The following is a 26058-nucleotide window of genomic DNA, read 5'->3' as shown; positions in this document are numbered from 1 at the left end:
GGTCAGTGTCCCTGGGATGGCTTGAGCACCATTGATGAAGCAAACTCTGAGGTCAGCAAATGGTCCTCTATGCCCAACCACAGCAGGCAGATCTTCTGAAAGGATTCTGAGATTGTGTCTTCCCTCTCTACGTACTTTCTCAATAGCTCCCCACTACCTCCCAGGTAACGTCAAGCTCCCCATGCCTGAAGTTATGACTCCTTACAATCTGGTCCCAACCCATCAGTTAAGTGCAGACAAAGAGGAGGCCCAAAGGATTCCTGAATCCCCCAACCCCACCTCTAGGGACAGCAGGGGTGGTAAACCTAGCAGAACCAAGAGCCCTGGAGGCCTGGCTTACCTGAATCTGGGATGAGCAGCTCATCTATGAAATGGATCACACCATTGGTGGCCAGGATGTCTTTGTTAGAGATGATGGCCTTGCCATTGATAGTGAGCATGTCCCCGCTGCAGCCCACCTCCAGTGTGGTGCCCTCCAGAGTCTCCATGGACATCCCCGCAACAATGGCCTCAGCACACATGGCCGACTTCAGGATGTGGTTATTCAGCAGGTCTGGGTATAGAACAGGACACAGGTCAAGCCAGAGCCTGCTCCACTCCAACCTCAGGGCCAGTTGGCAGCCTGCCCACAGCTGTGAGGATTCTACTCTTTTGGATAATGACCTTCAGATAAGACTGGGATGCCACAGGGCCCAGGTGCTTTCTCCTCCTGTAGGCCACCCTCTAAAAACTAGCTGGGGCTCTATAGTTAGACTGCCTGAGTTTGAATCCCATCGCCACCGGCGGGTTGGGGGATTCAGCCTTCTTGGGTCTCATCTTCCTCATCAGTCAAGTGGAGATGAGGAAAGCATGTGTCTCCTAGGCTACTGTAAGGCTGCCACGAAATCTGAAATGAAAAGCACTCAGCACACTGCCTGACAACAGAGCAAATGCTCCACAAATGTTCCCATTAACTTGAGAGCACTCAACTGCAGGGGGAATTCTCTATTAGGACCTGAACTTCAGGGGGAAAAGAAAAACTCAAGTGAGACTATCATGGGATTTTTAAATCTACTAACCTTTATAAAAATGTAAAATACAACAGGAAAAGATGAAAACTGCAGCAAAGGACAGTTCTAAGTTATTTGTACATTTTACATTTGTCTGGGTTTTGGTTCATTTTACCCAAGGGCCTACTACCAGCTTCTAGGCTCTGTCTTAGAGGTGTGTATGGTGAACAGTAAGACACAGCCTTGGCCATTCCATTTGCCACACCTGAAATAATAAATATAATTGCTAATTCACTTGTCCAGGTGCTACATGAGGGACAGGGCAGGGGGGCAGGACCCCACAAAGGGCTCCTAAGCCCATCATGGCTCTTGCTGGCATATGACCTCCACACAGAGGTGGCTATAAGGATGGTCAAGGAGGCAATGCCTCCCTCTACTCCCAGACCAAACAGGTTTCTGGGCTGCTGCTCTCCAAGACCACCAAGGCCCTTTGTCTTGCAGTCTCACCAGAGTTGAGTTTCAATCTGTCCCCGAATGTGGGAACCAAAACTGTGCTGTCATGGAGAAGAGGAAGTTCTGAGACACTGTAGAGGCTCTGGGCTGCTGGAAACAGGCTTTGAAAGACAGTGCTGACCTTATTCAGCCAGAGAAGAGAAAGGACAGCAAGACCCTACAGGCATGTTGGGGATCTTGCATCTCAGTCAAGGAAACTGAAACTCCAGGGTGGGGTAGAGGTGACTTTTTAGGGCCACTCAAAGGGTGAGCAAGGCCCGGAATGGAAGTCAAGCTTCGAATGGGACATTCCAGCCTAAGGTTGCTTCTTGCCTATTAGTCAACCTACTAGTAACAGCAGGAGACCCCTGATGGTAGACCCATGGCCTTCTTCCTTCAACTCTGCAGCTATAGCAACAGAGGGCCCTTTCTTTGAGAAAACCAGTTACCAAGCAGGAAAAACCAGATATGCAAAAGACACAAATTAGCAGTCATTTTTTCTTCTGCTTTACAGTAAGGAGTTCTGACACTTATGAAGATATAATAATGCTCTTCACAAAAGATGTTTTATTAGGTACTATAGTTCTGATCTGGAATGTTCCCCAAAGGCCCAGGTGTTAAAGGCTTGGTCCCAGGATAGTGTTATTAGGAAGTGGCAGAAATTTTAAGAGGTGGGGCCTAGTGGGAGGTCTTTAGATCATTGGGGGTGGGCCCTCAGAGGATTGGGGAAACCTGTACCCTTTCTCTCTGTCTTTTCAGGTGAATGGTCCCAAAGTCACAGGCCCAAAAGCAATAGCCCATAGACTGAAATTTCCCAAACTGAGCCCAAATGAACTTTTTCTCTTTATAAGTTGATTGTCTCAGGTATTTGTTAAAGTGATAGAAAGCTGGCTAACACAACAGGGGACATAGTTCTAAATGGGAAGCAAAACATGCTGAGATGGCTGTAAGACTCTTCTCCAGAAAGGTTCAAGACCCCTGAACCTGCATGGGCCCCATCCCTGCCTCATTCCCACACTGTGTTAAGTACCTCTGTCATTGAACTCATCAGATCAGATCCCAACAACCTGTTTTGAAGCCTGCTACTCCACTAGGCTTTAATGTCCTTGAAGGCAATGACTGGACAGTATTCACTTTTGTGACCCCAGGACCCAGCACAGCACAGGCATCTAGAGGCATCATAATCCTCTGGACACACAACAGATCCCATCTGTGCTTTCAGAAATGTGCCCTTTTCTATCTCTGCCTTGCCAGAAGGAGAACATTCTAAATTTAAAGGGTGTCTGAAATGCATGAGGCATTGTAATGCAAAGGTAGGTTTAAATTGATTCAAAAGAAATGAAGTCATCCCTGGATTTTGTTTGGGAGGAATTGTGTGGTTGGGGCCTATTTTCCTTTCCAGGGCATTTGGGACTGATCAGGAAATTTAGTGCTTATGATCCTTAAGAAGTACAGAGTTGAGGGCTGGGGTTGTGGCTCAGTGGTAGAGTGCTCACCTAGCATATGTGAGGAACTGGGTTCGATCCTCAGCACTACATAAAAATAAATAAAGTCATTGTGTCCATTTACAATTTTAAAAAATAAAAAAAAAAAAAGAAGTATAGAGTTGAAAGGAGCCAGGTGGAGGAAGAGCAGAGCCCCCTCTAACCTCCCTTCTATGCTTGTCCCTTCCCTCCCCTCTGGCAATAGTTAATGACCAGCTAACTTAGCAGCTCACTGAGGAAAGGATGGAACCAGCAATGGAGAGTTAAGAACTAAGTATTAACTGTAGCTTATTCATGAGGCCTCTGGTCAGACACAGGCAGATTTCAAGGGTCAGCTTGGTAATTCCTTTTCTAGGATGTCATTACCTGCCACCCCCATCCCACATCTCCAAACTGCCTATCCACCTGGCAGCCTTGCTCTGGTCTTGGCCATTCAAGTCTTTTTCTGTGTCTGGCCAGGTCATCTGTGACTTCCAGCTCTGTCTACCTCTCTAGCTCTCAACAAATGCTGTGGGGTTCTGGGCTCACCCCTTAAAGCCAGGGAGGGGCTCTCTGGCTTCTGCAGAGACATGGCCAGACAGGAACAACAGAAGCCATGGCTGAAAGGCCTCATATAGGTAGCATGCCTGTCTCAGACTAGAGTAGGTCTTGGACTCAGTCTGGCTGATTAGGCAGCTGCAGAAGCTAAGGGTGTTCACCTCTCAGAGCCTCAGGGTCACCCAGGATTCGGTTCAGGGTCTCAGCAGGGATCTTCTCAAAGGCCTCATTGGTTGGAGCCAGGAGAGTGAACTGGCCATCACTCTCAAGCACGGTGTTGAGCCCTGATGCAGCCACAGCAGCCTGGGAGGAAGAGAGAGGATGAAGAACTTCATGGAGGCTCTGGTCTCTCCCCAGAAGGATGAACACACAGACTTGCTAGTTCTCTGTTGGGGCTGGAGGCTCTTATAGAAGCCCAAGATGAAGAGAGAAGCTGATCTGGGTATGGTGGCACACTCCTATAATCTCAGAAACTCAGGAGGCTGAGGCAGGAGGATTATAAGTTCAAGGCCATTCTCAACAACTTAGCAAGACCCTCAGCAACTTAGGGAGACCCTGTCTTGAAATAAACTAAAAAGGACTGGGGATGTAGTTCTGTGGTAAAGAATCCCTGAGTTCAACCCCTAGTCAAAAAAAAAAAAAAAAAAAAAAAGAGAGAGAGAGAGAGAGAGAATAGAGATTAGAGATTTAGAGATGCTGGACCAAACCTCCCTTCTCCTATGGCCTCCGTGGGGCCTGGCTTGACCCCAACCATAATGGCCATCTTTCAGATACTACTGTACTTCTTCCTTCCAACCTTCAGGTTGTTCCCTCAGCCCTTCACTCTTTCTTTGCTTCTTTGACTTTTATTCCTTCTTCAGGAATGCCCTTTCTTTGGGAGGTCAGCTTGGCATTCCTCAGGGCCTATGAGCCCCCAGATTAAAGTCTATCTGCCTGGCACAGATACTTTCCTGCTGTCCTTCTCTCAACTGTAATTCCATAGTTATTGGTAATTACTTATGTCAGCTCCAGGAGTGTAAGGATCACATGACCCATTCTCTACACAGCAGCCACGATGAGCTCCTAAAAGCTTCCTGTCAGTCTCGGGGTAGAACCAGCCTCCTGTCCCACTCTGCAAGGCCCTGCATGGTCTGGTGTGGCCTTGCCTCATCATCTTATTCCCTTCTAGGGTTGTCCCTCTGGCTCTTTTGCTTCCATTTTGCTGTGTCTTCTTGGGCTCTGCTCTTGCCCTCCATCCACTGGCCATCCTCTTGCCAGTGTTTTGCAGAACAGGCCCATTATCATCCATCAGGCCTCCACTCCAGTTATCTCTTCCAAAGAGGCCTGCCCTTGTCCTCCAGCTACTCTGCTCACCACTGACTTGCTGACCTCACACTCTATTCACAGTCTGTGGCTACCTTGTTCGCTTGTGTTGAGTGGTTAACACAACAGAGAATATTAGCACCACCAAGGACAGAAATTTGAATTGTTCACTCTATACCTCAGCACATAGAACAATACCCGGAAAGTAGGAGGTGCTTAGTAAGTCTGTTGGAAACAGGAAAGATGGCCATCAGGGAGGTCAAAGAGGGTAAAGGAAGGGAGGAATATTTGCCAAACCTAAATAGTAAGAGGAGTTTCAACAGGATCATCTGTTGTTAATGAAAACATATGCTGCCAACTTTGAGTGACATCTTTCCCTTGCAGACCCTTGTCCTTTGGGTGACCCAGAAGAAAGACAGGGGAGAAGAGTGCAGAGTCACAGAGCCCTCCAGAGTCAGTTCCAAGTCATGCCCACTTGCTGAGGCCCATCTACTCCAGCTGGACCCAGCGTATTTTTCTCTCTGTGTTGGAGATCTCCAGGGAGGGGTGGCCCACTCCCACTTGTACCCTTTGTGGTGAGGAAGTCCTCCTTGAATCATAGCAAAAACCCTGACAGGGCAGCCTGCATTTACTTCCCTCAGCGGCCGCTTTCAAGAGTAATGCCACTCATGCCTCCAGTTGTAAGACAGATACTTGCTGGGCACAGGGGAAGGGACCGTGTTCTTCATCCAGAACAGTCAGAAGCCAGCCCAGGAGTCAGCCCTTAAACTCCTGTGTTCACACTGGTAGCCTCTCTGCTTGGTCTGGGCTTCAAGGAAACATGGGTAGGACTGGGGTAGGTATCCTAGGGTGGGAATGGGTGGTCTACACAGCCTGTCAGGCCATTATTCTAGTGCCCCCATGAGGGAGCCAACATTTGGGAGGAAGGGTCCTCTTACTTGTGGGATCCACAGTGGAGGTCCAGGCAGCCCAGGGCTCAGAGGACCCTGTATAGTCACAAACCACTGAACCTTCCAGGGTAGTCAAGGAAAGGAAAGCTTTGCAAAGGAGAGGACAGACAGCAGGCATTTCACAGCCAGGTGAAGCAGGGCATATGATTAGTGGATTCTCCATGCTTCCCACATGAGACATCCTCTGCTCTACTAGGCCCCTCTTGGGAGGCCAGGTGTCCCTAGCCTGGGCCTCCATTCAGGGAAGTCCCTCACCCGAAGGGTCTCGAAGGTGTCCTCAATCTCAATGATTTGCTGGATGTTGTTGGTAATGGTGGAGATGACCTTGTCAATGAGGTGCACCACACCGTTGGTGGCATGGTGGTCAGCTTTCAGCAGCCGAGCACAGTTGACAGTTACAATCTGCTCAGAGAAGAAGCAAGGACAAGTGGTTAGCAAAACAGAAGCAGAGTCTGGAATCCTCAGGAGGGGAAAATGGTGTTTTCACACCCACCCATTGTGGAACAAGAGGATATGAGGAGAAAACCCAGGAGGTGAGGGATTGCAGGACAAAATCCCAGAAAGCAGCCCCACATATGGCCCAGCAGTGGGTTCAGGGTAGACAGAAGATAGTGCTGTGTGGCTGGGGATTCCCCTACCCCATTGGGATAGTGGTGGATTTGGATGTTGGAATTCTGGTACATGGAGGTGAGGGACATGCCATGCTTCAGCTCATCAGTCAGGACCCTCCTGTCCACCATGTGGTAGCGGAGAGCGTTGAGCAGCTCAATGTTGACATTGCTCACCAGGGAGTCCAGAACTTCCTAGAAGGAGAAACAGTGTGACAGTTATGGGGCTGCAGACCTCATGTTCAAAGGGTGGACCCTCGCTCCCCTGGGAAACCTGCTTCCTAAGACCCAAGTGGACTTAGACCTCTCTTTTGCCAAAGAGCCCTACTCAGTGAGTCTGTCCCCACTGGGACAGACAGACACTGGAAGAGACTTGTTGAGTCATATTTAAGTTTTATCTGAGGGGTGAATGGAAAAGCTTCCAGAAACAGTAGGACATTGCTACAGATCCTATTCTCCATGCCCAGTCCTCGGAGAGTAAGGCAGTTCCCAGGAAGAGCCCCTGAGGCAGAAGGAATGGCTCACCGCTGGCAAGGAAGCCCAGGCCTCGTTGCTAGGGGCAAAGATGGTGAAGCTGCCGGGCCCTTCCATCTCAGGCCTCAGCTTCTCCGTGCGGTCTGTGTACAGCTGAGTGGTGGTGGATCCAACAACTCCCAGGGTCTCGTACAGATTTGAGAGAGGAAGAGCTACAGGGGCAGAAGACAGAGGAGCATTAGGTCTCTGGGGGGCCACCCAAGCCAGACCTTCTCTGCCAGAGAGGCCTGGAGATACATCCACTGGTGAAGAGGGGCAAGGAAGTGGGTGGAAAAGCCCGAAGACAGTCTATTGCTGTGGAGCTCAAAGCTTAAAATAACTCACGAAGTCAAATAACTCTCTATGTGAACTCAGCTAATTGGAAATTTCTAATCATTTTTTTTTCCTAATCATTTTAAATGCAGCAGAGCACAGTTTTTCCCCCTAGACATTTAGATAACATAGGTAAGGAATGTACACCAGAAATAGAAATCCTAATTACAGACTAGTTTTACAGATTTATCTTGTTATTGGAACTAGTTTCCTAATGGCCTCTACTAGAATGAAACAACTGTAAACCGTGAGGTATTTGTGTATTTGCAGGTAATAAATAAAATGTGTTTTCTACAAAATAACCTGAAGTTGACAGTGAGCCTTCTTAGACAGTGAGCCTAATGTTCATTTTAAAAGATCTAAAACTAGGGTCCAGAGGTCAAGCTCCCCTTTATGGCCAATCTCCGTTTCCCATCCATTCTTTCCAGCCCTGCTAGTCCTTCCATTTGGGTCATAATGCCAGGCCCCCACCCACACCAACCACACCCTCCTCAAGACCTTGGCACTAACACGTTGTTTCCCCCAACCTTTTAAGTTTCAGGCTCACATTCTTTTTTTTTTTTTTTTCTCTTTTTTCTTTTCCTTTTCTTTTCTTTCTCTCTTTCTTTTTGTCAAAAAGGTCTATTTTGTTATCTGTTATGGGAATCTATATTTTATTACTTTGCTCTAGTTATTGACTCCTATGCTCAGTATCACACTGCTTTTACTACCACACTTTATTAGCCATTTTCAGGCTCACATTCTTAATTTAAAAATAAATAGCAACTCCTTTGCACAGTTTCTGGTGATGTGTGGCACTAAAGAAGAGACTGATCAATTTGACAGGTGGCATGCTGTTTTTGGTAGGGAGTGGCCATTCATGATACCCTTTGTTGACTTTCGGTGAGCCTCCCTAGCCTGTGGCTCTCCTCCCTGCTGAGCTCCAGCGGGCTGAGTTTGGACACAGAGTCTGGGTGTTCTGGGTTCCCAGCCCAATCAGAGACCAAGTTATTCCATCTGACCTCTAGCAAGACTGATCAGAAAGCAAAAGACTGCCAGGCCAACCCTGCTGAATGCATTTAGAATCATTCTCAGCCAGAGACAGGAGGGCCAGGAGCCTGCACCTACTGAAGAGGCCGGGTAGCTGGGTTCTACTGCACCTGTTCGTTGAGGAGTAGCTCAGGAAACACACCATTTCTCACTCCCATCCTCTGCCTCTTGCATGGAACATAAAGGCCAGTGAATACTTGGGAGAATGCCAACATACCCTTATCCCGAGGACCCCCGTTCAGACCTTGCACCCTTTTACATGCATGTTCCTCTCTTAACTCACTCCTCCACCCACACCCACAGGCAAGGCCTGGCTTATTACCTGCTGGACAGCCCTTCTCTCCTGGGACCTTCTCATATCCAGGACAGCACTCGTAGCTGATGACTCTGTAACAAGAGGCACACACATGTGTCAGGCAGGGCTTCATTCCTTCTCCAGTGCCATCAGTCTCTCTGCCCCAACAAAAATCACCTCAGAGTAGAGGAAGACAAAGCATGGGTGTGACATCCTCCTCTTAGGAGGCCACTTGCTAGATCAAAACTGCCTTCCACTGGCAAGGAGCTCCTCATACCTCCTTGGCCTTGTAGAATGTTCCTGAAGTTTGCCAACATCTATCACAAACCAACTGAGGAACCCAACTAATTCAGTATAGTCAATAATGTGATTAGAAAACACCAAAAATTTCTTTTCAACATGCACCGGAAACCAGATGGGCAGTGTGCTGGAAAGGGAGCAGGAAGGTGCAGACAGAAACGCACTAGTTCTAGCTCAATCCCTCACATCCTGGCCAGTCCCCTTTCCTCTCTGGGTCTCAGTTTCCTCATCTGTAAAATGCATGTGTGTATGTGCAGTGTCACTGGTTAAATCTCTCATGTTCTTCTAACTTTCTGATTTAATAACCAAAAAGCACAGGGCATAAACAATCATAAGTTTTTCTCAGTTTTTGCAATCAAACATTAAATTTTAAAATTAAAATAAAAGCCCAGCTCCTCTTATGAAGTTGTCTTTCTTAAATTTTAAAACTAAAAACATGTTCATCGATAAAGATGTTTTTATGGTTTCACACTGAAGATATACAAAGGAGTACCTAGTAAAGTGTTCCTCATCCATCCTTGTCTTTCAACCATGCCCTTGTCCTTCCAGGAGATAACCCATACTTTCCATTGGTAAAATTCTCTGCATTTGGATGAACATGAGACTGGTAGTACAGTTTTAACCTTTGAAACAATTTGTTCAGGAAAACTAAAGACCTTCTTCTCCTCTCCTTCTTCAGACCAGCCTATAATGAGACATTGACCCCTGTGTGGAGGTCTGAAAGACACAGCTTCAGACAATGCAATACTATGAGGAAGTCCCCAAAGACTAGGACTTTAAATAACATTGCAAGGAAAACTTCTAAAAGTCTACTCCTAAGAAAGATCAGTTGGAGGTCACACCACAGCACCAGCCATCTCTCCTTAGCAGACCTGGAGCCAGATGCAAACAGCATGGTCTCCCCTGCCTTCCCTTTCTTTCTTATACATGGATATGCCCTTTGGGACAAGAGAGACTTGAATTTCTATGTGTTTTATTAGACTTGTGCATGCAGGATGCTTAATGACATCACCAGAAGAGAGGTAGATGGATTGGGAAGAAATGTGGCTTTGGGGCACTGGAGTGTGCTCTCAGTGTGCACGGGACATCCTGCTCTTTTGAATTAACCAGAGTCAACTCAGGTAAGACTTAGTCAAGTGAAGATGAAGCCTGGTTCGCCAATTATCCAGGGGGATGTTTCAGATTCTCAGGATACCAGGGAGTTACAGGTACCACTCGGCTACAGGTGGGACCCAAGGAAATGACTGAGGAGTGAAAAGTGAGACACATTCTTCTCTGTCTCACTTTCTCCATTCTCCTGCTTCCTCTCTCTCCTTTTGTCCAGCCCTTCTGTTCCTTTCTAACCTTGCATCCCTGCTGGGGTCCCAAGACAGACCTTGACCCACCCACAATTTTATCTTCAGCAACTAAAATTAACTCTGCAACTAAAATAATATTTCATTAACACACAACTTGTAAAGGCATGTAGTTTAAGAGAAACAGTACTAGAATAATGGGATCTGCATTGTGATTCATTGGTAACTAGCAGAGGGACCTTGAAAGTCTCTTTCTCTCTCTGGTCTCAGTTACCCATATATAAAATGAGGTGAAGTTAAACAAGATGATCTCTAAAACTTCTTCCAACCTCACATTCACAGGTCTTCTAGTTGGTGGGTTGATTTCTAGGGGATAGAGAGCCACTCTCTCAATCTAGGGAGAGCTCCAAGCTTTGAACCCAAAGTCCCTGAAAAACCCATACATGGGATCCCAACCTTTCTCTGATAAATACTGGGGCTCTGTGGCTGGAGTTGGGGAAGCAAGAATAGATCATATCCCCCCAAACTTAATTTCTTTCCCAAAGTATTTGTATAAAATTCCATGGAGTACAGAAGGACAGTTGGAAAATCTACCAAGTCCTCATCTCTGGGGAGCATGGGTGCTACATACTCTATGACTTGGAGCCCCCCATCAATCTGGCCAAAGACTCTCAAAAAATATTGGCTTCTGAGTTCCATCTGTGCCCCACCCCCAGAAAAAAAAAAAAGCACAGAAAAGACAAATAGCTCAGGTGGTCTCACCAAATGTGAACCTATTGTTCCTGCAACAAGGGGTGTGTGTGTATGCGTGTGTGCGTGCACGTGCCCATGGGCACATATGCTCATGTGTGTAAGTAGGACATGTAGGGAATATCACAGGAGAAAGTGGGGCTGGGGCGCTGGGGAGAAAAGGACAGAGCTGAGAAGAACAGTCTCAGCAAGGGGTGGGTTAACAGGATGAAATAAGAAGAAAGCTCTGAGGGGTGAAGGGGCCTCTTAACAGGGCAGGTGGGTTGAGGAAGGCCTAGGGCCCTCCTCACATTGTGCCAAGTCTGACTCCTTTTCCATTGCTCTTGACAATGCACACATTTGGGAAAAGCATACTGATCAGACACGGACATCTGGAGGGCACAGTTGTGTCTGCAAAGTGGTTAAGGTTCACTCCCATCAGCACTCCTGTGCCTCTTCAGGTGGGCTCTCTGCACCCGTGTCTCATGGCTGCTGGACCGCACCCTGCTGTCACATACACATGGCTTTTGCAGCAAGTTCCCCACAGCAGAGACTCAGTTTCTGAGGCTGCAAAGCCTCCCCCGAGGCAAAATCTTTTTCTGGTGAACTGAGCACAGCTCTCAGCAGCTTCTTCCTCATCCTCTTGCCTTGCTTGCCTCCCTCTCCTCTGCCCTCTCTGTATGTGCAAGTGGAGGCGGGACCTCTCAGTCTGGCATGGCAGGCTTATGACTTTAGATGATTCTACAGCTACAAGTCTCCTTGCTCCAGCCGTCCCAACAATAATGACCCTTTCCTTCCTGTTTCCAGAGAAGCAGAGGGCAGCTACAGGCTGTAGACCTAGAAAATGGCTCACTGGGATAATCCTTACTAGAGATTTCTGGGCTGCTGATCTCCACAGCATCTTCTCCCACCCTCCCTGTGCCCAGTGTGCTACTCCATGTGGGATCTGGGGAGAACACAGAGAAGCAGAAGCCTGGGTCTGATGCCATCCCTCTAGGATGAACACAGAGAAGGACAGAAACCAGCAGGAGCCTCTCCTCTGCATCCCCTGCCATTCTTAGGTGTCCCTAAACATCAAGGACCAAATTCCTGGTCTCTGAATTTCATCAGCCAAAACTGTTCTGCTCCTGATTTCTCTTTAACCAGAAACAGTCTCTAATAACTAAAAACCTCAGGTCAGAAAAAGCAAACTCTTCAAGGCAACAAGTTATCTGGTTCCAGTTTCTTAGGACAGAACAAGCTGCAGAAGAAAGTGAGTCAAGGTGTCAGGGTTAGAAGGTTATTTGAAGGAATGGGACAAAAAGATAGTATCTACACAGGGTCTAGGTTTAAGGATTCTTGAGAAGCTCTCCTCCATCCCCCTCCAACATTTTACACAGACCTGGACAGAGGAAAGGACCAGTATTTCTCTCCCCAAAGCAATTTTCCACAGTTAATATGAAGTTAAAACAATCACTCTCTCCCCAGTGTGCTTTACTGGCCATAAATGCCCAGGAATTAACTAGACTCATGGAATAGATGGAGCAAGGAGCAGAGCCTGAGAGCCAGACTCCTGTGACGGAAGGTAAACTATTCACTGGGCCGTAGTTTCCAACAGGAATTGCAGAGCAAACACAGAGTCACAGTGTCTAGACATCGGGATGCCCCACAGACTGCCTGCCTGAAGTGGTTCACTTTTTTCTACACTTCTGGCCTTGTAAAGGCAGCTCAGCTGATTCTTAAGGTCCACAATAAAAATTCAGGGATTGTTCTAACCCACCTTCCACCAGCAAAGGCTTCCACCACCACAGGAATTCAGCAGCCTGGTTAGTGATTAGGATGAAGACTTCAGAAAATGAGTGTATGCAATTGTGGTAATTTGTGTGTGGTGTAGGAGGACATTTTGGGGACTCCTGGATGCTGATTGTCTTCTCAGGTCCCATGCCCATCATCTGATGAGGGCTTTTGAGGAGGCCTCTTGCAGCAAAGGATCAGCAAGACCAACAGATTGGGAGTGTCTTTGGGGCAAAAGGGCTTCTCTGATCCTGAGGAGGTTTTGTCTCTGGGACCACAAACACAGCTTTCAGGGCTGGAGAGAGAGACCTGGGCAGTTCACCCAGGTCCTACAGGAATGCTCACTTGTATTCCTTCCCTGACACTAGCTGCTAGGCTTGATTCTCCCTGGGAGTGGCACAATATAGTGGACAGAACTGCCCCATTTACCAGCAGATGACTCTGAGCAGGATGCTTAGGCTTGTTGGGCCTCAGTCTCCCTATCTACAAATGGGCTAAGATCACATTCTATTAGCTCATACAGTGTGATAAGTGAATGAGCTTGCATACGAGAAGCACTTAACAGATGCCTGATGTCCACTAAGTGCTCAGTTGTTGAGCATCCTCTAAAACAAAACATTTCAGGCGTAGACTTTAAAGTAGAAGCTAGAATAATAACTTTATGCAAAGCAATATCCTACAGTGAGTCCACTGATCAAATCACATTGTAATAAATAAATTCCCCATAATACATGGGTAGAAAGAAGGCCTCTATTAGTTTCCCAGAGCTTACTGTAACAAATATCCACAAATGTAGTGGTTTAAAACAATACAAATTTATTATGTTAATTCTGGAGGTTAGAGCCACTAATCAGCCTCATGGGGCTAAAGCAAAGGTTGCATTCCTTCCAGAGGCATTTAGAAACTCCATCCTTTCCATTCCCAGCTTCCAGAGGCTGCTGCATGCTTGTTGTCATATCACCCCAACTTTCCACAACATCTCTGATTTGAACCTTCCATCTCCCTCTGATAAGAACTCTGATGACTACATTGGATTCACCAAATAATCCAGGATAAGGCTCCCCACTCTCAAGATCCTTGACTTAACCACAGCTGCAAAGTCCCTTTGTCCATGTAAGAGAACATCTTTATAGGTTTGCAGATTAGGATGTGAACATCTTTAGGGGTAATTTTTCTACCTTTCCCAGGGCTTTTATCCCCAGAAGAAAATAGGTGATTCATGTAAGTTCTCAGTGGCACAAAATTTCAAATCAGCTAAGCAGCCTCCTAATTTACAGAATGTTCTAGAATCTTCAAGAAGGACTGCTCAACAGATATGTTTTTGGTATATGTCCAATTTCCCTTATTTGGAGCAGATCATCCATGAAGTCCTAGCTGGTTGTCAGGGGAATATGAAAAAGTACTGGGGTGGGCTTGGGGACAGCCTAGATGGCTTCTCACCATCCTCTTCTTTTTCCTTTGGGGTGAAGGTTATGGGGTACAGAAAAGAGAAAATGAATGGCTCTTTTCCAGTTTCATGTCAGATGTCTCGGAGTGCCCTATTTAGAATAAAATCTACTGAAAACAGACCTGCCACCTGATGGAAAAGCTCAACCTTGTCCTGGCTGGCTTTAGTAAAGGTGTCATCTCTAAGCCTAAGACAGTGCTGAACAAGTATTACAATTTAGCCCCTGGGCAAAGCAACACTTGCTACTAGAAAAACAGCAGTATTCTGCCAGCCCATCTTGGTTCCAGAGAACTGCTTCTGCACTTGTGAAATGTGTTGCTGATGGAACAATTTCAAGATTTTGGAATGGAGAGTTGCCATCCCTACCTGCCAGCTGCCTCCCTGTGTCACATTCATGATGTCTGAGCTCCTGCTATGTCTATGACATCCCCATGACGTCTGTTCTGGCTTAGCTGTTAAACAGATCTCCCTCTCTCCAGGGCTCACACACAAAAAGGCCAGCAGAGAGACAGCCAGGCTCCTGACCACAATTTCCTGCACCTTTGTTCAAGCTGCCACATGTAAGAATTTTATGGCTACCAATCAAACCAGGGCCTGAAATCAGAGAGGAGGATGATGTTTACTTCCCATAACCCTTTTTGATTGATGATTTTATCACTCTGGTGTTCCTTAGGATCTGAAATAAAAGCTAAAGTGAGTTTCTAAGGTATAGAAGGTACTCAAGTCCCTAGGTAGGAGCCCAGTGGTAACTACATCTTGTAATAAAATGTGTATGTTGGCTTGACACATAGTACCCAAGTCTCACATTCTTCTCTCTTCAGAAATGCAGAAAAACTCTTGTCTGAAGACATGGCAGCTTCCCCTGAGGAGGACAGAACTGAGTGTGCTGTCCTCTCCCCTCGGGGAGGTGAAGTCCAAACCCTCCCAGCTGTAGACAAGTGGCTGCAGGGTCCTGCTTCACCAGGCCTGTCCCTGTGTCTCTGTGTGAACTCACACCACAGTCTTCTCCCCAAGCTTGGATCTTGGTGCTGCTTATTTGCTTTCAAGTTCAAATTTTCCTTCTGGTCTTAGGCCCCTTGATGACCTGTGTTGGCCTCCAATCCAATTTGCTCTCTTTCATTCCAACATACCTGTCTGCTTCAGCCTCCTCTCTGGGGTCTTGCTGGGGAAAGGGCCAGACTTAGAAGACCACTCTAAGATGGTTTTCTTTACTGCAACCACCATGTCCCACTTGGTTCCTTACCCAACTAAATGCACTAGGGACCTACTTTCCCCAGGATGACATCAATTCCAGCCAGCATGCACTCCCACTCCCTGTAGCCATAGCACTTAATTCACAGTGGTCAGATGGCATCATCCTCAGGGGTCTTGGTCCTAGATAAACAAGTTCCCTGCAAAACTGCCCTTAGCTTTGGGGGACAACAGAAGTGAGTTCAACCTCTTCCTCTTTTCCTCTCTGACTTTGCTGGTTCTTTTCCAAGTCAGCTCCACCTTTCTGATGCTGCACGTGATGTTCCAGGAAGGGCCTCTCTTGTCCTGGATCATGAAATTTTACAACGACTCTTGTTTTTCTCTCCTCATTTCCTCTTTTTTGAAGCTACTCAGAGCAATAGTTACATTCAAGAGCTGAATGTGAACATCCTTTCCCTTTGATTTCATGAGACCATCCCCCACACATTTTCCTTTTCTCCATTCCTGGGCTCTCCTCCATGCTGACTAGAGTGAGGGTACTGCTCCACTTGCTCACCACGTTCTCAAAGCCAAACCTGCCCCAGAGGGCAAGGTTATTGCCACAAGTGTTTGTCAACACATAGCTCTACTGCTTGTGCCTTGTCCTGGCACACACACACAGAAAGAGGCGGGTGGTAAGAGCCAATAAGCCAACGTGACTCATCCTCCATCAGTGTCAGCCCTGAGCGGCCGAGGAAAGTCATCAAGCTACTGTTAACCAGTTGGGCAACCGGGTGGCACCCAAAATGGCATGGCAGATGCCTCCCTGTGGCAAGCTTGCCATCACAAGTGGGTGAATATTTTTAGAGAAACTTCAACTAACAAAAATATGACCTCTATGAAACCCAGAGCTTTGAAATGGAGAAGAGCTGTTCTCTTGGCACAGGTGCTTTAGTTACCTTCCAAGAAGTAATTATGTGGGGCCAGGCTTTGTGTTTAATAGAGTAATTAATTGCTTGAGTAGATAATGCACACATATGAAAAAAATCAGTTGGTACTAGGGGTATTATTATTTTTGAACTCGGGGTTCCTCTACCATTGAGATACACCTCCAGTCCTTTTTATTTTTTATTTTGAGACAGGGTCTCACTAAATTGCTCAGGCTGGTTTCAAACTTACAATCTTTCTATCTCAGCCTCCCAAGTTGTTGAGACTATCGGTGTGTCCCACCACACCCCGCATTATTATTATTATTTTTTTAATTTGGGTATCAGGGAAGGATAGGCTAGCCATAGAATTTACATAATCTTGTTTTGTTCAAAACTGGAAAAATTATTGAACTTCTGTTCACTGAAACTGTGGGGTGTGTCCTTCTAAGTCACGCACCTCTTAGATTTGAGGCTAGACTGTCATCAGGCAGGGAGCCAGCTGCCACAGACCTGCCTTAGACAGGCTCCAGAGAGTGGTAGCTCTCTCCATTTCTGCTGTGATTCCTAATTCACTTGATCCAGACTAGGATTGATAATTGCCTCACATAATCAGGGCCACACATTGGGATATTTATATCCCTGTACATTTAGGGAAAGAGCATTTCCCTTTCTTTTAATTAATTATTAAGCTGAAGGTGATGATTACTTGAAAGCAACATCAAAGAAATAAATTTTAAAATCCCTAACAGTGGAAAAAGTCCAGGATAGTGGCTTAGAGTCTCTCTATCTTCCTATTATGTAGATAAGAGGAAGGTCAGACTCCCACAAGTGGCTCAGGAGGTTTTGCACAGCACATCTTTCTATATGTTGAAGAAAGCCAGCTTTGACATCTGCTGACAGTTAGTGTCCAAACAGATTACGTTTCCCCAGAATTCTGTTAAAACATGCACACTACTCTGTTTCCACCAGGTGCTGGGCAGTGTGGGGGAAGACTGCCTCCTTTTGTGCGATAGAGATACCAATAAGCCCTATAGTAACTGCACCGGACCACAACCTGTTACCACTTTTCCTTCTGTTTGTGTGGTCTAATTTGCAAACTCTAGGGTAATGATAATAGGAGCTAGTATTTATTGAGCAGTTACTATGTGCCAGCCACCATATTTGTTCTCTTATGTACATTATTTCATTTAATCCTCATAACAAAACCATAAAGCAGGTCTTTCATTATTTCCAGTTTACAAATAAGACAGCTGAGCATTCTAAAGATAAATTCTGTCAATGTTAATTGGCAGAGACAGGGTCTGAGCTTGTCTTAACATGTGGGGCCATTTCATCAGGGGTACATAAATCTAAATCTTCTTGAGGTGTTTACCTTAGGACAACAGAGTAAGAATGGGCTTTCACATCAGTTCACCAACAGATTTTCTTTCCCTGAGTAACATGCTGGTGGCCTCTCCGTGGAATATTTGAATCATTTGGTGAAGATTTAGACACACATACACATACAATTTTATGCTTCTTGCAATCTCAAATCAGCCCTGAACAATGTATCCAAGTGTTGTCAGCAGTCTTAAAAATGCAAAACAAAATTGGTCAGCTTCCTAAAAATGCCACTCCCCAAACACATTCCCTGACACGTTTGTACATGAATCTTCATGATTCTTTAGGCAGCCTGACCTTTTAGAGGGTGGCTGGCCCAGCCCCGGGGGTACCTGCAGCTGACACACATGCAATGTGGCCTCCTAGGTGGCTGGTGGTCTTGGATAATTACAGATACTCACGTTGATTTACCACAGATTTTCCTCTGGTACCACTGCTTGCAGTTGGTGAAATACTTCTTGTTGGTGCCAATGAGCTTCTGCACAGCACACACATTGGGGCTAGAAACAAAATCACAGTGTTAGTAAGGTCAGCATGTCCACCACCTACCTTGATGTCCATCACATCATGTAGGTCTTCCCAGCTCATCAGAACTGTCCAGAGATGCAAGAGTGATAGCCATTTCAGTCTTAGCAGCAGGGAGGTTATGACGTAGGCTTTGGACCTGTCTACTCAGATTCCTATCAGTCTCCATGAAAGTTTTCCATCAAATAAAAAATTGTTTTTCTATCTTACACATTGATATAACGTCATGTAACTCTCCTTGGCACAATGATATAATTTCATGTAACTCTCCTTGGCATGGGCAATGGACCAGTGTAAATAAAGGCATTTAAATGTTTTAGATTACATGCTATAGATTGAGAAAAAGAGCAAAGTCAAAGTGATATGTTTCCTAAGCAAAGCAGCTTTTGAAAGACATTCCAGCTGTTTTCTGCATCTATACTCAACCCTGAGCCCACACTTGACATCCCAGTATCTGTCACAGGCTCTGCAGTCAAAGGGGAATATCCCAGCACCTCCCAGTTAGCTCCACATACAGATATACTCAGTGTCTAGACCTGTCTCCCAAGAAAGGACTCACCCAGAGTGACAACCCTGTAAATGAGGGTGCATGGCCACCTGATGTTAGGACCAAAACAGGGGGTGTTCTCCCATTTAACTTTCAGTTGTCAGTTACTTAGTCCTCAGCTTGATTTCCAGTTCTCCCAAAAAGCCTTCCTCCACTGCCCCATGTGACACTCCTCTTTACATCCTCTGACCTGAGATGCAGCTCATTTGGATGCTAGTTACCAGAAACCCTATAACTGATTTGCCATGGATGTCACTTTTCTCCAGCTACCTTCAAAAGAACCCTGAGGGAGCTGCATGTGGTGGTGTCTGCCTGAAATCCCAGCAGCTAGGGAGGCTGAGACAGGAGGATCGCAAGTTCAAAGCCAGCCTCAGCAAAAGTGAGGTGCTAAGTAACTCATTGAGACCCTATCTCTAAATAAAATACAAAATAGGGCTGGGGATGTGGCTCAGTGGCTGAGTTCTCCATGTTCAATCCCCAATAACTCCCTAAAAAAAAAACCCCTCTGCATCTTTCTATCTTTGACATTCTGGATGGACTCTGGCACCCAGTCAGATGTAGAAGAAGGTTAGAATAATCTTTTATTATATTATACCATCTCCCAGTCCAAACTGTGCTCAAACCATTAGGAACCCCTGGGGTAAGGAAGCTGCTGGTGGCTTCATGGTTACAATTGGGAGGGGAGATGATGGGAGTTCATCTGACTGAATCATAAATCAGGCAGTTCATCTGACTGAATCATAAATCAGACAAACCATAGAAACTACAACTTAGAGCTTTCACAAGACCCCAGTGCTGAGAGAGCTTCAGGGGTGATCCAAAGGGTGGACAATTTTCTTCAATATCAATTTCTTTGTGACTTTAAAAATGTAATCCACAGGTATCCTTTGATATGCATGATATTTGCAGGAAAACACTGATTTTGCAGTGAGAGCTATACCTACCATCTCACTATTTGAACTGCTAGAACTTAGTCAGCTCTTAAATATTTAGGTTATTGGGTGAATGTTCACTTTTTTGCCCTGTCTCTTCTACCACATGACCATCACCTCTTGTCCACATTTTTGTTCAATAGGCAAAGGTGAATGTGTCACAGAGGCAAAGTGAGTATTAGGGAACTAATGTGACAACCTGATGGGGAGAGGAGCTAAGGCTGGACAGAAGATCACAAGTCAGCAGGAGGGCAGGCGGGGGTTCCTTATTCCCAACAGGGTCTCACCAAATGTCCCCAGCCCCCAACAGATTTCTAAACACTTTGCTTCCCTGTTTGATGCTTGAATTAGTCCCTAAGTAACCCCTGAAGACTCCCAGCCAGCCACACTCCAGCCGTAAGTCTTACTTATCATTGAATAATTCCCCAAGTTCTCCTATCTGACCAAGCAGGAAATAATTAGTGTTGATGGATTCCTTGCAACTTTCTGTAGGCATTTGGCCAATCTTCAGAGTGCTTTTTGTGAATATGGTTCCAACATTCCTCTGCAGAGGTAGAGTCCACTGCTGCTGCCCTTAGTGACAGGCACAACAGTTGGGGACTGCAGTGACCCTCTCATATCAGGCGTGTTTGAGCTGTGTACACAGGAAATTTATGATGTAGTACAATCAAAAAGAGCAAGCCATTTCTGGGCCTTCTGCCTCAAGCATAACAGTGCTGCTCTTCAACTTGAACTTGAAAAACCAAGTGCTTTAGGAAGTTCAGTCCAATTTTTGATTTTTGATGTTTGGAAGTGTGGTTGCATTTCTAACTTCTCTTTTGGTAGCATTTCCCCCCTCCCATTGCAAAAGATATACCTGGAAGTCAAGAGACCACATTACAGAGACTACCCTCCCAAAAGTTTTCTATGTTCAGATGAAATCACTCTCACTATCTGTAAAATGGGAATGTGACAAGAGATCTCACTGTGCTGTGGGGAAGTTGAACACAAAAGGGGTGGTAGGGAGAAAATGCTGCCTGTGAGCCAAACAGTGACCGTTTTGTCCCTCACATCCTGGAGCATTCTCCATTTCCTTAAACTAGCAGAAAAGTTTTTCTTCCCTTTTCACCAGTTCTCACTTTGAATAAAGGGTTGGAACTTGAACAGGGTTATCCATTTGTGCAGGGTGCCACACCCATGTGTGCAGGGCCAGGCAGTCCCGTGGTATTTTTAAGGGACAGTTAGATCAGGGTAAATGCAACCGTGCCTGCAACCACTTTGTCATGGTTCATGCACATGTGCATCCAGATTTTACTGGGGAGGCAGTACTCATGTAACTTCTTATCATTGTGCCCATCACAGACTACTATGGGTTTTCCCAACTGCACTGCAAGAAGTTAATCAAGAGGATTCGCCTGCAGGGGTATGGCAGGGAAATTGATCTAATATTTGAAACTCAAAAAAAAAAAAAAAATCTGCATTAAAAAAAAAAAAAAAAAAAAAACATTTTCCAGCCTGTCAGTGTCTTTTCTGGCCTCTGAAGGGAAGCAGGTTTACTAGGTTCTTGGTGTCGCACCCTCAGTGTCTTTGGGGACCCTTCACTGGGTACAGAAATGCCATTCTGGGAGACAATGCAAGCGGGGCACACTATGGGGATCTTCTCTTGACTTCGTGGTTAAAAGGCAGGAGGAACAGATTGTGGCACCCAAACAAAACACAAGAAAGGCAGAAGGACTAAAGGTGAGCTGGGGGAGAGAGAATAAAAATGCCAGGCCTGTAATTTCAGTGGCTTGGGAGGCTGAGGCAGGAGGATCACAAGTTCAAAGCCAGCTTCAACAACTTAGTGAGCAACGTAGTGAGACCCTGTCTCAAAATTAAAATTAAAAGGGTTGGGGATTTAGCTCAGTGGTATAGCATCCCTGGGTTAAATCCTCAGTACCAAGAATAAATAAATAAATAAAATTAAAATGCCAGTTATCACATTTTGACACTGAGGCCTCATATCCCCCATATCTTTCTAACCTGCTCTCTCACCCTTTTGCACATGGCCTAAGTCAAAGGTGGTCTCCCACTTCCCTAAAGACTCCAGGACATCCCCAATGCTCTCCTTCTTCCAGGAGCCTGTTGAAGCTGTGGCTTGATTTCATTCTGCAGACAAGATAAACTTGCCCCCAAGAGCCATTTTCCCCCAAATCCCTGAGCACCCAAAAGGCCAAGTGAGGACACAAAGCCAAGGAGGAAACAAGGGTTACTGCACTCTAAAAGGGGCATCCCATATCAACCCTGTATAGTATGCCCAGGTATGGGGCGCCAAGGTGTTTACTGGGGCCTACAAAATTAACTTTATCACCTTCAACGGTGAGTTTTCATCGGAGTACAGATCTGGCCAGACCCTTAGAGGGCTGGCATTGCCTATAATGTCAATGCCAGATTCAATAGCATCTGGTCCTCCCCTGAGGACTCCCTGAAACCCACAGTAAAGCCTGGCAATGTGCGAAGCCCACATGGCCTACTTTGGAAGGATGTAGAAATATTGCCCAGCTTTGCATGGGTCTGTGCCTGGATCTTTACCAGGTCAGATCTTTCACCTGGGTCTGCCTCCTAAAGCAAAGACATCTTCCATGACTCAAAGGAATACTGGCAGTTACAATGCCCCATGGTTACAAACTCAGGATTTGCTTTAAGTCAAACTAATCCTGGCTCCAATACATACCAGAGGATTGTGGGAAGGTCTTGTGTCCTCTGGGGACTCAGTTTTCCCACCCCTGCATGAAAGCTAGGTGAATAATACTCTTCATTTCTGTGTGGGGCAGGGGGAGATGCCACACTGTCTCTTCCGTGCCCAGAAAGCACTGCCTGGTGTCACATGGTGAGTACAGGGCATGACCAGGTGCAGAGCTTGAGGCACCTATGCTACCTGGCGTAGCCCCAGTCTCATGTCTGGAGTCACTGGACAATGACCTAGCTGGGCCGGCTATGTGCATGGCTGTTGGGCTTCCACTCTGCCTTGGGCACCTTCCCACGATGATTCTGGTCAGAAAGGTGCCCACGCCCCCTACTATCTATGCCTGGGAGGAGAAACTGAAAGCGCCAGCTGTCCCATGCTCTTGTCCTGTGTCGGGGGTCACTGGTCAGCTCCCCCACACTCTTCCACTACAATACGTCCTGCGAGGGCTTCCCTCCATCATCCTGCACCTCCCTCCCTCCACCGAATGCAGGACTGGTCTCAGCGCTGCACGTTGCCTGCTTTTCTTTCGGGCTTTGTCCCCTGCTCTCTGCCCTCTTTGATATCCCCAGCGGCGTGCGTTCCGAGCCTGGAGACTCGTCCCTCGGGTTGGCTTACCCGTGCTGGCGGCCCCGGAGCCGGCTGTGCTGCAGCACCAGCTGATAAGGTGACTTGGCTGGACCCGCCAGGGTCACGGCGGGACCCAGGGCCAGCGCCAGGGCAAGGACCAGCAGCCGCACAAGGAGCTCCATGGAGAGGGAGGACGCGCACCGACTGACCGACGGAACGACGCGCCAGAGGGCTGCTCCGGGGAAGTGAGAGCGCCCCGCTGCCCGCGCCAGGTTAAGTAAGCGGCGAGCCGAGGGAGCGGCCACGAGGGGCGGGGAAGCCGGTCGGCCGGCGTGGGGAGGGCGGGCTGCTGGCGCCTCCCAACCCGCGCGCCCGGGGCTGCGATCCGCACCCACTACTCCCCCTCCGCACACAGATCACTTTCCTCTCTGCTCTCTCCTGCGCTGCCCAGCCCTCCTCTCAGGCCCCCCTCCGTCTCCTCGCTAGTCAATTGGCCCTTGGGCACCAAGTGTGCAGGTCCTGCGGGAGGCTCCTTGGCTTCTTCCAAGTGGGGACATTGGGAGTGAGGGGTCACTGTCTCTGAGGCCCGCCTCAAACTTTGTTCCTCCCTTGGGTGCTCCATGTCCTGAGTCCTAAGATGCCTCAATGATCAGGTTACAAACACTGCAGGAAAGGGGAGGGGGCTGTGCTGATTCCCACAACGCTGCGGCCCATCAGACTGGCCTCTGTGTTCCAGATACTCCAGTCATGATAATAGAAACACGGATGGGAGTAAATCTTCTGGTTGACAGAGCCTTAAAATGTGGGGCAGGTTACCTTGGGCACTAAGCTGCTCTTGGAAACCTGGGGAAGGGTGGAGTCCTCACCTTATTCATCTATCTGTCAACGAACATCTCTGCAGCATTATGTGCCAGATAAAGATTCAAAGAGATGGAAAAGGCAAGATTCTTGCCCTGAAGGAGCTCAGAGCAATTAAGCAAATGGTCAGAGCAATTATGCAAATGAAGTAAGTACTCACTCCAGCCCTTATTAATCACCCATCAGTTACCTGGCATTGCTAGCCCTGGGGAGACAAAGATGATTGTGTGAATGAGACCCAGTTCTTCCAAAGAAGCTCACAGTCAAGCCAACAGAGTGGTACAGAGAGGAGTAACTTAGGCTTTGGGAGTCCAGAGAAGGCACCTGGCCTGGACAGGAGCTGACGTCTACTTTTAGGCCTGAAAGATGAAATGGAGTTAACCAGGCAAAATGAAGCATATATTTAGGAAACAAGTTACCCAGTTGTCTGAAGCATGAGGATTGGAGTCCAGGATAGGGGTGGAAGGCAGGAGTATAGCGGGGCCCACCCCAAGCCGAGTCCTACAGGTAATGGGGAAGCAAGCCAGTGCCATGGTCGGTGGGTGTCAGGAACAGGCTTTGAGAAGACCAGATGAAATAAGGCAAGGTGGGAGGCAGGAAAATCGGGTGACCAAGAGGGGACTATGTGAGAGCTTGAACAGTGGTAGCAGAGATGGAGAGGAAGAGAGGTGTCTAGGAGGTAACATGCTCAGGAGACCTAGGAGCTGCATACATGGAGTTGGGGAGAAAGAAGAGTCAAGGATGACCATGGCGTTTTGGCCCGAGAATCTTGGTGGACAGTGGTGCCGGTTTTAGTACGAGGGACCTGGAGGAGAATGCAGGTTTGCCAGAAGATAAATGGTTTAAGGCACACTGAGTTTGAGGCGCTTGTGACTCATCCAGATGGAGCATCCCCTGGGCAGCTGGATGTAAGGATCTGGGCCTTTAGTGAGGGATGCAGGTTGGAGATTCACACCTGGGAGTCATTCTGCAGTGAGGGCATGTGAAGGCAGAGGTGAGTGATGACAGATGATGGAGAGGAGACAGGGGCAGAGAGCAGTCCATAAAGAGATAAAAGAGTGCTGACGGCAGAGTAGGCGGAAATGGCTAGTGTGGAGCTGTCATGGGAGGAGGGAGTCCTAGAAGGGGGAAGCTGTTAACAGAGAGGAATGCTGCACACAAGGCAGATCCCAACCGCATCCACTGGTCGGAAACAAAGAGGTCCCTGGGGACTTGGCTGTGGAGAGCAGTATGGCCAAAACCAGATATGGTGGTTGGAGGCAGAGAGGAAGCAGTGGAGATGGTGAGTGTTAGGGAAGGGGAGAGTTAGGATGGAAGCCAGAGGGAGACACAGTCAAGAACCCTGATAGAAAAAGGTGGGAAGGAGAAGGTCAAAGCTGTGGGAGGGAGGGAGGTAATGAGTGTGGGAGGTAAAGAAGAGCCTGGAGCAGAGCAGTTTAGGTGCTGGAGGAAGAGTGGGGTCTCTTTCCTCTGAGGGCAGAAAGGTATTGAGGGCCTGATTGGAATAGTAGAGCAAGTGGAGAGGCATGAACAGGTTTAGGGAAGATTTTAGGAATAGCACCGTCTAGATGTGGAAGTTCTTTGGACATGGAGAATAGGGGACAGGGATAGAGAAAACTAGGGGGCTTATAGCTGGGAGGACTGGATGCATCAACAGGGAACCCTGGGAAGGAGCACATTTGGGTGCACAAGGGCAGTGAGCCACTTGTGTCCACATGGTGCTTAACAAGCCCCCACATTTCCAGGTGGATGAACTGGATGGGAGACAGCTGTGTTTACAGATGTGCAGCTCAGGAGAGCTATGAGAATTGAAGAAGCCTATTTGAGTCTCCACCATTAGAGGTGGTCTCGAAAGCCACGAACTGGATGAGCTCCCTGGGGAACATGGGTTGGAATAGAGGAGGAGAAAGAGTGAGAAGAGGAAAGGATGACTGGCAGAGTCCTAGGGAGGATTTTCTGATGTAGAGAAGTTGGAAACATTGAGAGGGTTGAGGGGCAGGCAGAAGAGGAACACTGAAGGAACAGAAAGGTCCAGGGAAATCCAGAGAGGCCATAGGAGAGAATTTCAGAGAACCACCATCATGACCGGGTGGGACACAGAATTCAGGCTGGACCAAATCAGTAAGTGGTGTCTAGCACTTGGCACTCAGGAAACAAAAGATTACAAAACTATAAAAAGTTCCCTGGAACATTTTAACCCTAGCCTATATCTTTTGCACTAAAGACTGAAGCACGTTCTGGAGTGGCTTTAACTTTGGGAATAGCCAGGTCCTTCCCTGATGCCCTCCTGGTCTCCTACCTTACTCCATTTCCCCCAGAGAGAGACATTTACTCCTCTGCTACACATAGGGTCCAGTTCCAGTGCTA

General features: G+C 47.2%; 1 protein-coding gene across 1 annotated transcript in view; it reads right to left on the bottom strand.

The window, feature by feature from the left end:
• Positions 1-23103, bottom strand: part of TGFBI (transforming growth factor beta induced) — a 32938-nt gene extending 9835 nt beyond the window's left edge. Inside the window, exons 1-8 of the mRNA XM_079144343.1 lie at positions 22882-23103; positions 17957-18055; positions 8560-8624; positions 6888-7048; positions 6393-6557; positions 6010-6156; positions 3664-3805; positions 341-553 (exon numbers count right to left, since the gene is read on the bottom strand). Of these exons, the coding sequence (XP_079000469.1) occupies positions 341-553; positions 3664-3805; positions 6010-6156; positions 6393-6557; positions 6888-7048; positions 8560-8624; positions 17957-18055; positions 22882-23015 (1126 nt within the window). The 5' untranslated portion in view covers positions 23016-23103. The remainder of the gene's footprint in view (positions 1-340; positions 554-3663; positions 3806-6009; positions 6157-6392; positions 6558-6887; positions 7049-8559; positions 8625-17956; positions 18056-22881) is intronic.
• Between the last annotated feature and the right edge of the window lie 2955 nt (positions 23104-26058).

The sequence above is a fragment of the Sciurus vulgaris genome (genome assembly GCF_902686455.1).
Source record: "Sciurus vulgaris genome assembly, chromosome: 6".
In the NCBI taxonomy this organism is placed as follows: Eukaryota; Metazoa; Chordata; class Mammalia; order Rodentia; family Sciuridae; genus Sciurus; species Sciurus vulgaris.
Note: the sequence above shows the minus strand (reverse complement) of the source record. Positions and strands in the feature narration are given on the sequence as shown.